Source organism: Polypterus senegalus, chromosome 13 (assembly GCF_016835505.1).
Source record: "Polypterus senegalus isolate Bchr_013 chromosome 13, ASM1683550v1, whole genome shotgun sequence".
In the NCBI taxonomy this organism is placed as follows: Eukaryota; Metazoa; Chordata; class Cladistia; order Polypteriformes; family Polypteridae; genus Polypterus; species Polypterus senegalus.
Window position 1 is genome coordinate 88,089,034 of NC_053166.1, and position 17,532 is coordinate 88,106,565.

Sequence of the window (17,532 nt, forward strand, 5' to 3'; positions counted from 1 at the left end):
CTTTAAATGGAAGGGACTTTAAAACTTTTTTATATGTTATTGAGAAGCTGTCTGACTCTTCAAGACTGATCAATATTTTTTCTGGAATAGAATTGGGTGGGAGGTGAGGAAAACTGGGCAGTTCCTTTTAGTAAAGTTTCTGATTTGAAAGTTGTGGAACAATTGTGTTGATAGAAAGTTAAATTTGAAGCATAATTGTTTATAGATGCAAAAACATTATCTATATACAAATCTTTAAGTATTTTAATCACAAATATTTTCAAAAAGTTAAATATTGTGTAGGTTTGACAGAGTATGAAAAGGTGATTGTCATGTAGAGGTTGTAGCATGCAGCCGGGGCCCTTGCCCCGCTAGGACTCCTCCACGCTGGGAGGACCGGGGGAGAAAACATGGCCACAGCGTCACCTCCCCCGGGATGCTAGATGGCAACCCACCCAGGCTGCAGCGGTGTCTCGGACTCCCGCAGGCGTTCATGGGAGTTGGAGTGTGGTGCAGCCCTGTTGGGATCCGCCGGCACCGCCAGGGGGTGCTGCAGCAGGAGCTGCTGAGCCCTTATTGGCAGTTCTTCTGCCACACCCGGAAGTGCTGCCAGAAACGAGTAATCAAGCACCTGAAGCCACTACTCGGGGAACCACAGTCGGGAGGAGGAAGACGAAGCTTGACCAGATGAGTGGAGGAGAAGGAAAAGAGTAAAGCAACAGCACTGTTGCGTGCTGTGCTTGGACTGTGCTTTACTTGTGGGGAACAGGGAAGGAGTTTCCCACAAGGGAAAAAGAAAAATAAACCTTGTGTGCCTTGAACTTGTGTCCCACACTTGTCTGTGTTGGGTTCAGCTGGCGGTGCCAGCCTGGTGGGCCACAAGGTGCAATAGGGGGTGGTGGGGGGGGGGAAAAAAAGAAAAAAAAAAAAATTCTTTCCCTTAAAATGCTTCCTGCATTGGTTCCATATTCTGAGCAATTGCATTGCTGAACAACTGGATTATTAGTATATTGATGATAAGTTGTATTTAATGAGGTACAAAGCAGAGCATATAACGAAGAACAGCAAGATTTTATTTCTATTGCAGACCAGGCTTGTGTACATTTGTCAATTTGTGTCAAATTCCATGGCTTTATACCTTTTATATTTGCCGCCCAGTAATAAAATTGAAAATTAGGTAGTGCCATGACCACTGCTGCTTTAGGTCATTGTAGTGTCACCCTTTGGATACGTGGTTATTTCGTTTTCCAAATAAATTAGGTTACAACAGAGTCTAATTTCTTAAAGAATAATTTGTTAATGTATATGGGGATGCTTTGAAATAGAAAAAGCATTAATTCTCCCTGCTAATTGTAAGATGGAGGGTTGATGATCGATCTGTTCACATCTTGTTTAATTTTTTCCATGCTAATAGGGGGATTTTTACATTTTCTTATGCAGTTTACCCAGAGGTATTTAAACTGATCTGCTAAAATAAATGGGAAGGTGTCCAGTCTAATACGGTCTGCTAGAGAGTTCATTGGAAAAAGCACTCAAAATTAATTTTGAGTCCTGATATCTTTTGCAGCTCTACTAGTGCACCAAGGACTACTAGTATAGACATTTGTGGGTCGGATATGTACAATACCATATCATCTGTATATAGTGAAATTTTCTGTTTAAGTCCTTCTCTGGTATTCCCCATTATTTCTGACGCATTTTGAAACTAAATGGCCAATAGATCAATGGCGATTGCAAAAAGTAATGATGATAGAGGACATCCTTGTCAAGTACCATGTTTTAGTTTGAAGTAGTCTCAAATAATGTTGTTAATACAAATAGAGGCTTCTGGACTGGTAAAAAGTAATTTTATCCTTGCACATATATTTGGGCCAAACCCAAGTTAATGCAATATGCTGAATAGATAGCCCCGTTTATCCATGAGAAATGCATTTTCAGCATTCAAAGATAATAAGATCTCTGGTGTATTAGATTTTATGGCCGACATTAATTAATGCTGGGCGAAAGTCTGAGGCAGAAACTTATTGTCTCTAGATTCTATAAACAATGCATATAATAGCAGAGGTAACTTATTTGAAATGCTTTCATAAGATTCCACTGGGTAGCCATTAGGGCCTGCTGCTTCCCCACAATGGAGTGAGTTTATAGCATCGAGTAGTTCTGAGAGCGTCAGAGGTTTGTCCAATTCCACCACAAAGAGTATCTAGCTGTGGTATTTGTAAAGCATCAAAAAAACTAGTTAGATTGCGTTTTATCCTCTTTAAACTGAGTAGAATATAAGGACTTGTAGTACTCTTCAAATATGTGATTTATTGTTTTTTATGGTCTATGATTTTATCTCCAATTGTTTTGGTAATTTCTGTTTTTGTGTTCTGAAACCTCCTTCAGTGGATGTATGGGTTATATTCTTATGGGCAATGGTTTTATCTCCATCTATGTTGGTAATTGTAGTTATTGAATTGCGGACTTCCTACATATGGATTTGTTGAGCTATAATCTTATTGGCCTTCTCTTAAGTGTTCTTAGTAATAATGTCTATGAGAGCAACTCTCCACGCTAGTGTTTAGATCTGGCCGTGCCATGCTGACGGTGTAAGTTCCCAAATAAAAGAAGTCTGACTGCATTCTCGGTACCATTGCTCGCGTACTGAAGTGTCTATAGCTGCAGGTGGAAGCTATTGTCGCACATTACGTAACTGATATTTTCCTAAATGTACTTTGTCAGCATACATAAATAAATATAGGTAAACAACATTTGATGTGGCATTTACTGTATATAAGAAACATAAATGTTTTTCACATAAAGACCATCATCTAACATAATCACAAACGGAACTTTGCATGTTACCATGGTGAGCTTTATAGGCCCTTCTGTTTTGTTGAAGGACATGTGTGGGGCAGATTCATTCACTGGCAGGATGACACCCAAATGACACCCAACCTGTTGCTGCATCCAAACAGTGCCCTCTTTCGCTTTTACGCCTGGTGCAGCTGCACTGTTCTTATGTTGACCTTGTCATTTTTTGATTTTTGTGGGGGCGGGGGAGCATGGTGCAGCTTCTATTCTGTTTCTCCAATGTAGAACTGTCATCCTCAGCAGAGTTCACCTCTGTTATAGCACGTCTTTATTTGAAAACAGCAGTATCAGATCGGGGGAGCGTGAACCTGACTGGGAGAATAAAACTGAATAATAAAAAAAAAAAATGCTAACCTTTAAAAGTACCATAAATTTACACTGGCTGTTACAGAATCAAATCAAATGTATGTTTTTATTGTATAACAGTAACAGTAAGAGCAGCTCACTACTCAAAACAGTAGATCTAGGAAGGTGCTAGAATCGAACCCGCAACCTCTTGATTACGAGTCAGCAGTTCTTACCTCTGCACCAGCCAAGTGGTCCTGTCAGCATCATACCCTAACCCAATTTCTTTTTCTTGAAAAAAAACGCACTTGTTTTGCTATATTCGTACCTTTTGTGAAAGTGTTAATTTGATATTTGGACTTCAGTCACATATTATTCACTTCATGACAAAATTTTTCAATTAGTACTACAACATGAGAAAACGTTTGTTTCAGCTTATGTGGTCAACATTTCTTTCTGAAATGCATGTGTTCCAAATAATATATTATTTACCCTATACAATTCGAAGCACTTCACACTCAGATAAACAGACTTGAGCTGCTGTGGTGGGGGGAATGGGATAGCAGGCTGCTTGCTACCAGTGCCAATCGACACATTTGCAAAACAAAAGACACTAACAGAGAGGTGCGAAGGAATTTAAGGTGGCCAAGGATTACGACTTTTTTCGTAGGCTTCAGGGATTCTAGTGTTAATTTCTATAGCACTCATACTTGGAACAACTTTCCTAAATTAATGAGATCAGTTTACTCAATTCATTCTTTCAAAAAACAGCTCAAAACTTATCTGTTCAGGAAGGCATTTACCTTATCATAACATTCTGACCCTGCTTACAGTTTACTCTCTCTGTCCAGATTCCCAGGAAGATTTGTTTGTATACCACAAATTATGTTTTTTTTATTCAGGATTTTCTGCTAGTATTCATAGTTTTGTATTTGATTCTGGTTTATTGACTTTTATTCTGTTTTAATGCATTTTACATCCTCTATTTAATTTATTTAGTGATTAATGCAAATATTTGTATCCAATGTTTTATGCGTCCTGTTGTTTTTTCTGAATTTCTGTGCAGTTCTTTGAGCAATGAGAGAGGTGTCATATAAATAAAATGGATTATTATTTCTGTATTTGGCACAGTATTTATTTTGCTCAATGTGTCTGCCCATCCCTTGTTATAAAGGTGCCATTTATTTTGTACTTTTTTGGCATCCTGAGAACTTTTCACAGTGCAGGGAGCAACATAGGATGCAAAGCAGGAACCGCTCAGCTCCCATTTGAGCACTTACCTCTTTCCCTCCATCTCTCCCATAGCCACTTTCTTTAACTCCGCCAAATCCTGAAGCAGCATCAAACAAGTTGTGTGCATTAATCCAGACAGTGCCAGCCTGCAGACTGAAAAAGGTACATTCATTCATCTTACATCAAGACTTGCATCCCTCCCCAAACACTGGCATTATGCTTGCTTTCAGAATTTTTACAAGTCAGTTTTTCACAAACTACACAAAGATGTGGCAGTAGCGCATGTTCCACTCATAGGCTTTATTGCTTACTAAACATTTTATCAAAAATCTCAAGAGATCGGATTTGGTGCCAGAGAGTGGTGAAATGTTTCATGCTAATTACTACATGCAAGTAAGAATTTCACTGTACTCTGTACAAGTGACCTCACTGACCCTATGAACCAATGAAAGGTAACTGACTTGACACTGTGCTAGTTTTTCTTATCTGTGGAAACCTCCATGGCAGTAGTCTATTTAAAATGCATAACCCAGTAAGAGTTTTGTACTGCAAATACCAAATAAGTAAGATGCAATGAATACAGAAAAATAGGTAGAACTTTATTTGTCCCCAAAGAAGTGAGAAGTAAGTCAGGCTTAAGATAATAATAAAAAAGAAGCAGAAGATACTCCGACAATTTTAGAAACCAGCTTCTCCAGTTTATGTACTTTTTCTGAATCTGCTTAATCAAATATAGTGTTGGAAGGAGTCAGTGTCTGTTGTCAGCACTGGGCACAAGACTGGAAACTGCAATGGACGGACAGCCATTTCATTAAAGTGTCCCTTCACATATATAGCTGCAGCTTTCACACAACCACAGCCAACTCCACTGAGAGGATATACTTTAATTTTCATTTTCTCAGGCTTCATACGCTTATCAAAGTCTCAGCCTGATAACAAAAATTATATCCAAAAGACTTGGTGTTGAAATGTTTAAAAGTTTCACATAATATGTGCCTAAAGTAAACTGCTGAAATTTTGTTCTTTACTTCTCATAATGTTTCGTCAGGTACCATTATTCACTTAAGTTGTAATAAAACATTTACTGAGTATGGCTTCAGTGTTAAAAACATAACCTACATACAGGAATGATGATAAAAAGGGGGTATACAGTTTTTCAATAAGCAGACAACCTGTACTGAACTCAAATTAGGTCAGGCCTTCAGTATGCTTCATGAACAATTCTCCTACTTTTCAGCTTTTACTCTCTTACTAAAACTTTCTCTTTTGCTTGTAAAAGATGTTGGAAAATGGACATGGCTTACACAGGTGAAAAATAAGCAAGCTGCACACTAAATATGCCCAGGGAACTACGGACTACTGCAAAGAACACCAAACAACCTGTGTGCATTTATTTATTACTGGCTATGCTTTGCCTCAATGGAAATAACAGCAATGTATACCTTTGCCTCTGTAATTTGTCTACACATCTTTTAGATCACATGCAGTATTGTTGTAGGAGTGGTAATATTTCTTTACTGTTCCTTAAAACTACAACTTGCACAGATTCTTCTGGAAGTATAATTTCTGACAGCACATAGGACAAAGAGACTTGTAAATAATTGTTAAATAAAATTAATAGTCGGGCTAAAAGAAACTCAATGAGGCTTGCTAAAGTAAAAAAAAAGGCATACATAAAATTTGTTTTTATCACCTGTACATTTTTTATGAGGACTTTCTGCATTATGTTCTTGACTATGTCATAAAATCTGGTTCTCCAACTACTGAGCATTTGTAATATACTGTTCTAATATTCTGCAATCTGTAAAGTCACTTGCGTTTGTGTCTTCTACGTAAAGATTATTAAAAAAAAATATTTGTTTTAAACTAAAGCACAGCAGTCTTCATATGGAACATTAAATCATAGGGGGAAAAAATGACACAGCTATGAAGGTGCAATGTTAATAGCACATTTAACTATAATGTTGAATTTGGCTCACTAGAATTAAAAATCTGAAATTTAAACTAACCAGATCAAAGTAGGAACAAAATAAAAAAACACATATGAAACTAAAAAACTGAAGCAAAATGACTACCGAAACTAGAAAACCCTGCTTTATTGTGCTTTCACTGCAGATTTTGACAACCGATGACAAACCTTATGGAGAACATCATGTACCCTTGGAAATACCACTGCGATAAATGCAAACTTCATATGTCGATGATGCAAAAAAATTAATGCAAAAAATCAACTACTATAACAGAAAAATATGGAACCACTATGCATTTGTACTGGTGGTTTGCTTTTATTGAAGTTGCCCTAGCTGGAAATGCAGAAAAAACACTGTCAAAAAAGACAGTTTCTCTAAAGCGTAAAATCTTTAGGGTTCAAACAAGATTTTAAGGTGCTATATTCTCTATACAGTGGGGGGCCCAAAAAAAAAAAACCAAAACAAATTGTTTATTAAAAAAATGTATTTACTTTCACACTTTTAAACTTCAGTCACTTTCAAAATACTCTCTGTTTGATGTAATAGACTTATTGAAACATTTTTCCACTGCTCAAAACGGTTTTGGAACTCCTCGATTTTGATCCCTTTTAGGGCTTCAGACACTTTTTGTTTCATCTCTTCCACATAAATTTCTGCAAAATATTTGCCTTTGAGGGGACCTTTTTCATCTGGGAAAACAAAAAAGTCACACAGGGCGGGATTAGGTGAATAGGACGGGTGACGAGTGAGGGTCATGTCGTTTTTTGGACAAAAACTGCTGAACATTCAGCGCTGTTGTCATGTGGTAGAACCAGTCACCTCATGACTTTTCAAAACTTCCAGACAAAAGGTTTTGTTGACCGTTTCAGTGTCTGTAGCAGAACAACCATTTCTGACACATTTTTCCCTTAACAGGAAACACAATTTCAATACCGCAAATTGTTTGTATAAATCAGCCATCACAAAATAGGCAAATGCATTCTAAGAGTTACTGAAGCCGAACGCAGCACCTTACACCAACTCCGGTTGGCACACTGATGCAGAAGGGTTTCTAGAATATTTAACTAGCAGGGGAAGAATGTACTAAAAGTGACCTGCCCTTTAGAAGATAATTCTGGTTTTTATTTTGGGTCCCCCTCATATAATTACCCTATGCAAAATAAATACTAATTATAAATGAATTGCCCTGCTTGCTTTGTTGCATTGTTAATGGCCCCAAAGGCACTACTTGCTCTGTCCCTCAGAGACTTATGTCTTCTGTGCATTAGTTATAACTTAGACTTGTGTTCGGTCATTCCTAATCTTCTTAGCAAGCTACCTTTGGAGCTGCTTTAGGAGAACTCATTTACTTTTGGCTGCTGATTTTTTCTTCAAGGAGTGGTATTACTTCTACTTACTTTTTTTACCTGAACTTTTTATTAAAGTAAGTTACAGTTTCTTGTCATCCTGGCACAGACTAAGTCAAAGACAACAAAGGAAATGTACATTTCTAGGAGGACCATGGTAGCACATTGGTTAGGACTGCTGCTTTCCAGCTCCATGGACCAGTCCTAAACACTATATGGACTTTGTTCATTCTTCCAATATTTATGCAAACGTTCTTCCGCATGCCTGGAGTACTTCTATGGTTTTATCAGTTCATAGACGTACTACTGTAATTCACTTGTTAATGGTGCTTGCACATGGTATCCGAAGTACAAAAGGTTAGAACAGATTGTGAATGCTGCTACCAGCGTCCCTTCACAAACCAAAGCTACTGAGCACATTACCATTAATTTGGCATGCTCTCACTTACTTCCTTTTAATAATGAAACTCAAATTTATAAAGATTTTTGTTGAAATACCCTTGAGTACTTGCTCATTTTAAGATATGGAATTTTTCTGAGTTTGTTTTCTTAAGGTTTCAAAATCCTGTTATAAAAACTCTTGGTAAACATTCACATAGCTTTGTGACTCCTCCTCTTTCAAAGTCTCTTCTTGGACCTATTTGTAAGATTCTGTCTGTTGCAGGGACACAGAGATCTCCACTGATGTAGTGCTTATAATTTTCAACTTAACACTAAATTTCTTCTTAAATATTTGAACTCTTCATTGCTTTCAAATCTCTTTATTATAAAAAAAAATCCTGGAAAGGAAAAGCAGGGCGACGAGACGTGATCTTCTCGAACGCAAACAATATCAAATAAGAGCATGGACAGCAAAACACTCAGTCGTGTAAAGGCACATAGCACACAGCACATATAAAGCGTATAAGGACAATACGTTCTAGATGAAATGTCAATGACTAATCAAAGAAGAAAGAGCAGTGTGGAGAAAAGAGACCCAAAAGGGTTGGGGAGAAAAAAAGTCAGATAAGAGATTATGAAAGCAGTGGAATTCGAAAGGCTCAAAGAAACGATAGCACGATACACAAGCAGAGAAAGGTAAAGAATATAAAAGCAGTAAAATTCGAAAGTATTGTAGCATCCCAGCCAGGTTGAAGCCTTTTTTGTTTTAAGTGACTGTTAGGTCTGATTGAGGGAGGGCTGGGTACAGTACGGAAGACTGATAACGGGGTATTGATTGAAGCGGTAAGGGGCGGAAGGTGCCAGACCTGGGGAATGAGGGGTTGGAGAGGGTGCAAGAAAGTTGTGTTTGGGGTCACGAAGTTGGCGATTGTTCAAGTAAAACTTTTGTGACAATTTATTACGTCAGTCGCTACAGTATCAAAAAAAAGATAGTAAAGATCACATTAGCGTAAACAAATGGAAATTAATCATCAGGATCAGGTGTAATTGAAAAAATGGCAGGACAAAGCAAGGTCAGAAATAAAAGGCAAAGAGCAGAAAACAAAGTCTTTTCGCCTTTGCATCATTCAATGCACAAAACATAGATTTACAAAATAATGGACCATACACTATGAGAATCTGTGGTCCCGCAACAGTTAAAGTAACAACAAGTTTAATTTCAAAGAAAACACAATTCAGTCAGGTGTATATTTATGATCACGGAAAAGCAATGCAAATTTTAACAGGTGACAAGAAAGCTAATGTATATATTCCGCAAACAACCTTAGACACCAAAGGAGATTTTGATATGCCATGCGTATTAAAATGTTTACAGTTTCCCGTGAGAATAGCTTTTGCTATGACAATTAACAAATCACAGGGACAAACATTAGAAAAAGTCAGATTATTTATTAGAGAAACAGAAACAATATTCACTCATGGGCAGTTAATTGTTGCGTTGTCACAATGTGTCTCCAAAAACGGAATCAAAATTCAATGCGATCTTGAAGAAAAAGTAATTCCAAATATTGTTTTTAATGAAGCTTTAAAGTAAAAGTGCAAATAATGAAATTGAAATAATTCCAAAGGAAAAAAAAAAAAAAAAGCTTTAAAAATTGTATATCCGATTAACCAAACACAGGGGTTGGCGAGCGAAGCAAGCAGGGAGCACAGCCCCCAAGTAATTCATATAAAATGATCAACGGGAGAGGTTTATAAAAGAGAAACGGTGTGTAAACCACTTCTTATGCAAAAGTCAGGATGTATAAAGCACGAACTTTGCGTGACAATTCGCTTAAACGTTATGGCAAGTTTCGACCATTACAGAGTTACAGACCTATACAGAGTTTTTGGTGTTGGCATTTTAGCAATACCATGTGACTAGACAAAGAAGTAAACAGAAAATATTTTTCTGTGTATTTCACTGCTACGTCAGTCACATTCCAATGTTCTTGAACTACCATATATACTAACATATAAAAGTCGGGTCTTGAAACCCGAGAAATCGTTCATAAAAATCAGACCCCGACTTATACACCCATTAAAAAATGCAACACTTAATTTTTATTCATTTTTTTACATCTTCTTGCCTCCCCCAATCTTGCATCAGTTTCTAAGACGCATCGAATTTTGTTGCAGCAGTACAGTTACCGATTTCTTTTGCTACCACAATAACGTTTATTTAAAACCAGCTTCATATTTTCTTCTGATCGAACACTCCATCATAAATAAGGGATGCTCTTACGATAAAGGTGTACGAGGGTGTGAGACACACAAAACAGTGCAAACGTTGCTTCGGAATAGTTCAGTATTACCATGTGGTTACGTAGGCACGAGAGAGAGAGAGAGAGAGAGAGAGAGAAAGAGGTTAGGAGCATGCATTGATACAGCTCATTGCCACACCTACATAGGAAAAAAAAGGTAGTATGCTCCGGGGTTACTCTCTCATGTGGCTGTTAGTATATCATAATCTCTTGGACCAATATAGTTGAGTTATCTGTATTCAACTTATACAACCAACATTATAAAATACTAGACAGTAACGGCACACTGCACGTTAACTGACTTGACCATACTCCGGTGACCATATATGTGTACAATGATTTAAGATATGATCAGGTAGGAGAAGTGACAGCGACGGAGGTAGGGATGAGAACGGCGCCCGTATGAATGCGCTGCATGGTCGCCTTGCTGCCCACTGCCAAGAGTTGATTCTACAATAAAATAAAAATAAAAAAGAGGAATAATTCAAAACTCTTTGCTTTTAATGCTGTAGTGCATTAGTTTCAGCGTAGTATAAGTGTACCATATTTCAGGCTACAGGTTATTTGAATTTTGACCATGACTTTCCTGGGTTGACCTTTGACTTTGGAGGTCAATCATCATCTCAAAAGTGGATTGTAGAGGTCATGTAGTATATGTGTACCAAATTTCAGGTCAATAGGTCAAATGGTTTGCGAGCTACAGATAATTTAAAATCCTGGACAAACGGACAGCCACAGTAGCATATTATATAAGACGACCAGAAATTATATGATAAATCAAGTCCCGACTTATCTGCGAGTATATACGGTAATTATCCATCCATTTTCTAAGCCCACGTTATTCTGAATTGACATGTTCTCTCAATACTCAAGTCTTTAATGTTGGCAATAACACCGAATGAACACACTTAAAGTCAAATGACTTAAAGTGTAGCCTTCCTATACTGGCAGCATTAGCTCTTTCAGCGGATATTACCAATAGTGGGCTATACAAGGATTATGAGGATTTTTTGGCTCATTATAAGCCGATTTAGAACTGTCCTCTTAAGTTGTGTGCTGAATTGGAGCCTGCATCATAGATGCCATCAAGCAGAAATCACATGATCCCAGTTCTGTTACATGCTTTAACAACCATAGGATATTTGGTGGCAGGCGCCACCTGGCTGACCGATCAGGACCTCAAAGTCATCCCGGGACCACATCATGTCATCTGTATAGGATGTTAGAATTAAGCTGCTACCCAGATAAATCACAGCCCATCACAAGATGAACACACACACACTCACTAACATATCTATCAGGCATGATTTAAAATCACTAATTCACCTAATGTGCATGTTTTTGGACATTGGGAGGAAATCAGAGGATCACTGTGAGCCTAATCCATTGAATAGCATATTTATATTAACTGTGGCTTCAAAAAACTATGTGAAAAATAGCCTTTATTTTAGACCTAATTTAGTAAAACAGTGCATCCATTGGGGTGAGCCGCCCCCATTCAACACTGGTATCCCTTGAACTCTGTTGAATGCCAATAATGCCTCAAGTTCACACTCGGGGGCATGGCCAAATGTACAGTATATGGTGATTAGGTCATGAATATTCAAAAAAGACATTTTGTAAGCCATATAAAGTGGGAGGTGAAGGTGAGTGGCTAAAAGCACTCGTTTAAGACACAGTTGTTGTTGAAAGTTTGTGAACCCTTTAGAATTTTCTTTATTTCTGCATAAATATGACCTAAAACATCATCAGATTTTCACTCAAGTTCTAAAAGCAGATAAAAAGAAACCAGTTAAACAAACGAGACAAAATTATTATACTTGGTCATTATTTATTAAGGAAAATGATTGAATATTACATATTTGTGAGTGGCAAAAGTATGTGAACCTCTTGGATTAGTAGTTAGTTTGAAGGTGAAATTAGAGTCAGGTGTTTTCAATCAATGGGATGACAATCAGGTGTGAGAGGGTACCCTGTGTTATTTAAAGAAAAGGGAACTATCAAAGTCTGCTCTTCACAACACGTTTGTGGAAGTGTATCATGGGGCATGGGCAGAAACAAAGGAGATTTCGGAGGACCTCAGAAAAAGAGTTGTTGATGCTAATCAGGCTGGAAAAGGTTACAAAACCATCTCTAAAGAGTTTGGACTCCACCAATCCACAATCAGAAAGATTGTGTACAAATGGAGGAAATTCAAGACCATTGTTACCCTGCCCAGGAGTGGTCGACCAAGAAAGATCACTCCAAGAGCAAGGCGTGTAATAGTCGGTGAGGTCACAAAGGACCCCAGGGTAACTTCTAAGCAACTGAAGGCCTCTCTCACATTAGCTAATGTTCATGTTCATGAGTCCACCATCAGGAGAACACTGAACAACAATGGTGTGCATGGCAGGGTTGCAAGGAGAAAGCTCTATTAATGTGCTTGGACACAGAGCTCTGTGAACAGCCAGCCTCTTTAGCAATGACCTTTTGTGTCTTGCCCTCCTTGTGCAAGGTGTCAATGCTCGTCTTTTGGACAACTGTCAAGTCAGCAGTCTTCCCCATGATTGTGTAGCCTACAGAACTAGACTGAGAGACCATTTAAAGGCTTTTGCAGGTGTTTTGAGTTAATTAGCTGATTAGAGTGTGGCACCAGGTGTCTTCAATATTGAACCTTTTCACAATATTCTAATTTTCCAAGATACTGAATTTGGGACATTCATTAGTTGTCAGTTATAATCATCAAAATTAAAAGAAATAAACATTTGAAATATATCAGTCTCTGTGTAATGAATGAATCTAATATACAAGCTTCACTTTTTGAATGGAATTACTGAAATAAATCAACTTTGTCATGATATTCTAATTTTATGACCGGCACCTGTATACAGTTTTTGCTTTTCGAGCCTACACAAAATTTTAGTATGGAATCTAAACAAATGTTTATACATGAAGCCCAAGGAAACCAAGCAAAACATACTGTGACAAGTAGTGCTATATTGCTTGTATTGCCTATACCATTATTGGTGTCACAAAATCAGAAAGACTTAGTTTTAACTGTGTTTAATGATAGCTTACAACTATTATACTTATGTGTGAATCATAATTCTGTTAATAAAATATTGGTGTTTCAGGTGCCCAACCCCTAGAAATTACTTTAAATAATAATAATAATAATAATAATAATCTGACTTTGCTGCCTATGCGCAACGCAAAATCAACATTTTTTAATAATAATAATAAATTTTATTTATATTGCACTTCATATTTTAGAAATCTCAAAGTGCTACAGAGTAAAAACAAAAATAATAAAACAAGAAAATCTATGTATGCTTTAACAAAATATCTTTCTAAAAAATGAGTTTTTAGATTCCGTTTAAAAACATCAGTCGACTGTAGGGCTCTCGGGTAATCAGGGAGGGCGTTCCACAGTCTCGGCGCCACAGATGAAAAATCCCTATCACCCATACTGCGAAGCTTGGTTCTAGGGACTTGGAGAGTGTTAGTGTGTACAGAGCGGAGAGTGCGTGAGGAGGTATGAGGGGTAAGGAGTTCCTGTAAGTAAAGGGGGGCATGTCCATAGATGCACTGATGGGTGAGGAGAACAACCTTGAACTCAATTCTGAGTGGAACAGGGAGCCAGTGAAGGGTTTTCAGGATTGGGGTGATATGGTCATGCTTTCGCACCCTCATCAGGATCCTGGCAGCGCAATTCTGAATATACTGGAGTCTCTGAATACTCTTGCCAGGAATCCCGATGAGGAGTGCATTACAGTAATCCAACCTGGAGGAGACAAAGGCATGGACGAGCTTCTCTGCATCTTCCAGGGTGAGAGTTGGTTGGAGTTTAGCAATATTCTTGAGGTGGTAGAAGGAAGACTTACAGAGGTGTTTGATGTGGGCGTCAAAGGTGAGTTGAGGGTCCATTTTAACACACATATTGGTGACAGATGTGGAAAGGGAATGTTTTGGCCAGCAAAGTGATACTGGTAATGGTAGAAGAGCGGAGATGGTGTGATGTGCCAACTAAGATGGCTTCTGTTTTGGATCTGTTTAGCTGAAGAAAATTGAGCCTCATCCACGCCTCTATCTCCTCCAGGCAGGTAGTCAATGTAGATATTGGCAGAGGAGCAGTAGAGGAGGTGGGGGTAGTCCTGAGGTAAAGCTGAGTGTCATCAGCATAGCAGTGAAAAGATAAACCATGTCTGCTAATGACATTTCCAAGGGGGAGCATGTAGATGGTAAAAAGGATGGGGCCTAGCACAGAGCCCTGTGGGACACCACAAGTGACGTTGTGGGTATGAGATTTTGCGCTGCCCAAGGCGACGTGCTCAGTTCTGCCGGTCAGGTAAGATGTGAACCAATTGTGAACATTTCCAGAGAGTCCAATGGTGTATTTCAGGCGGTGAAGGAGAATGTTGTGGTCTATTGTGTCAAAAGCAGCTGTCAGGTCAAGGAGGATGAGTAAAGAAGGGGAACCAGTATCTGCTGTTATCAGAAGATCATTGGTGACCCTGACCAGGGCTGTTTGGTGCTATGGCCAGGGCGGAAACCAAACTGAAACTTTTCAAACAGATTATTCAGTTTGAGGTGGTCATGAGGTTGAGTTGCAACTATTTTTCCAGAACTTTAGAGAGAAATGGAAGATTGGAGATGGGCCTATAATTGGAGAGAACTTCAGAATCCAGGGTGGGTTTTTTCAGTAGAGGTCTGATGACAGCAGTTTTTAGTGAAGAAGGAATATGGCCAGCCAAAAGGGACTGGTTTATGATCCTGGTGATAAGTGGAGAGATGGCAGAGACGTTGGCCCTCAGTAAAGCTGAGGGAAAGGGTCCAGGGAACTGGTAGACAGTTTAATTTTCCTGATGACATCCTCCACCTCTTCCCGTGTGGCAACAGAGAAGGAGCAAAGGGGCTGGACAGTCTCAGACAGTAGGTCGACAGTTTTTGTTGGCAGGATATCCGTGGTGGAGAGGTGTAAGCGGATGTTATCAACTTTTTGTTTGAAGAAATTTATGTGCATATTGCACCTCTCATCGGTGGCCTCAGAGTGGGCAGGTGAAGGAGGTTTGAGAAGGTGATTTATAGTTGAAAAAAGTTTTTTGGGGTTCCTGGAACTGTTGCTGATGATGGTGGAATAGAACCTGGACCGTGCAACCTTCAGAGCTTCTGCATACGCCCTCTTGTGTTCCCTATAAGCCTGTTTGTGGACAGTCAGCCCAGAGGCCTTGAACCGCCGCTCAAGGACACGGCCAGCCGTCTTCATTTTTCGCAGTTCGCAGGTGTACCAAGGTGCTGAGCACGAGAATGAGACGGACCTGGATGTTAAGGGGGCGTGGAAGTCCAGGAGACTGCTCAGGGACTGGTTGTAAAAGTCCACAAGGTCAGCAACAGAGAGGGAGCTGGTAGGGTCAGAGGAGAGAAGTTTAAGGTCCAGGGCCAAGGCATCAACATTGATGTTCTTCAGATTTCTGAAATGTATCTGTCGTTTTAGTTTGATATGGGGGGAAAGAATGGGCAGCTCCATTGACACTACTTTGTGGTCTGAAATACCAAGATCATATACCTGTAAGTTACTGATTAAGGCAGAATTTGAAATGACCAGGTCAAGTGTGTGACCCCTGGAATGTGTGGGGACATCAACATGTTGTTGTAGATTAAGAGAATCCAATAGCTCAAGGAAATCAGCAGTGAGATAACCTGTGGGATTGTCAACATGAATATTTATATCTCCTAGAATTATGATGTTGGCAGAGGTAGCACAGAGTGTTGTGAGAAGATCAGTCATTTCCGGGATGAAGGCAGAGTTGGGTTTTGGAGGTCGATAAATAAGGAGAACAGTCATGGGAAAAGGAGGCTTACATTTAAATGCAAGGCACTCGCAGGAGGATGTTGCAGGTATCAAGATACGGGACAACCCCAAATCCTGACGGTGGATGATAGCTAAGCCACCACCACGCCCAGTGCTGCGAGCTGCTTCCAAGTAACTGTAGCCAGGAGGACAGGCTTCATTTAGGGCAGAGTAAACCTCTGACTGGTGCCATGTTTCTGTCAGACACATGAAGTCAAGTCCTTTCTCCCTGATGTGTTCTTCAATCAGTGTGGCTTTATTGCAGATGGATTGAGAGTTAAACAGTTCAAATTTGACTAATGACTGTGAGGTCAATCTCTGTACTGGTCGCAAAACATTAAAATCCACTCCACGCAGCTTAGAATCAACTCCACGAAATAAATCCAGGCGGGGATATGAGAATCTTGCGGTGTTTCTCTCAATAGCTCTGATGTTTCCCATGCTGGAGTGCAAAGATCTCATGATACTTTCAGAGTTGATAGTAGTTGGAATGACGGTGCTCTGATGACGCGTCAAACGTGCGACAGGTGACCAGAAAGATGGAATATTGGGAGCAGAGCACTTTGGCAGGTTATGGAAGATGAACTTTTGACCGGAGCCTCTATGAGTGTATCGAGGACGGCGAAGGAGTCCAAGTTCTTTAATGATGGAGATGTTCATTTCAGGAGTGGTTGTGGGATTAAGTCGGCGAAGTTGTGAGCTGGAATAACTGAGCGCCATTCTGACCGAGGAAGAAAGGAGAGATGCTATCCAGATATCGCCGTAAAATCCAAAGCAGACAATAGAACAGAAAATCCGGGCATCGGGGCATCCGGACATCAGGTGAGTAGACAGCAAAACTTGATAAAATCCGTAAAATCCACGGCAGACGGTAAAACAGTATATCTGGGCAACAAGTGAGTAGTCAGCTAAAACTTAATAAAACTCGGTAAAATCCGTAAAAACCCACGGCAGACAATGAAACAGTACAAAAAAAGTACGAAACTTTTTAACTAAAAACTAAAATAAAAGTAAAATAATAAATTAGTAATATAAAACTCATAAAGCTCAAAGGGAGAAGCGGCGAACATTCAACGCCAGAGTCCTCTCCTACTCCTGCTAGGTCATCCAGATTACCACTTGGTAATTCAACTTCCACTTGGTACCTTGGTATTTTTCAAGCAATTTTCACTCACTTTGTCCTGTCTTTCTTTTGCCCTCTGTTTCAAAATCCTGAACAGTTTATTATTTCCTTGTTCAATCTGCAACTTTCATTAAATCTTCTACAACCAGCATCTTCTTGTCCATAACATTAAAATGATAAAAAAAAAAAAAAAGTATTGCCTTGTTGATTCCATATTTCCTTATGT

At 39.1% G+C, this 17,532-nt stretch overlaps 1 protein-coding gene across 1 annotated transcript in view; it reads right to left on the bottom strand.

The window, feature by feature from the left end:
* aldh16a1 (aldehyde dehydrogenase 16 family, member A1) overlaps positions 1 to 17,532 on the bottom strand; it is a 109,062-nt gene that overhangs the window by 13,787 nt on the left and 77,743 nt on the right. Inside the window, exon 10 of the mRNA XM_039773826.1 lies at positions 4,401 to 4,506. Coding sequence (XP_039629760.1) covers positions 4,401 to 4,506 — 106 coding nt within the window. The remainder of the gene's footprint in view (positions 1 to 4,400; positions 4,507 to 17,532) is intronic.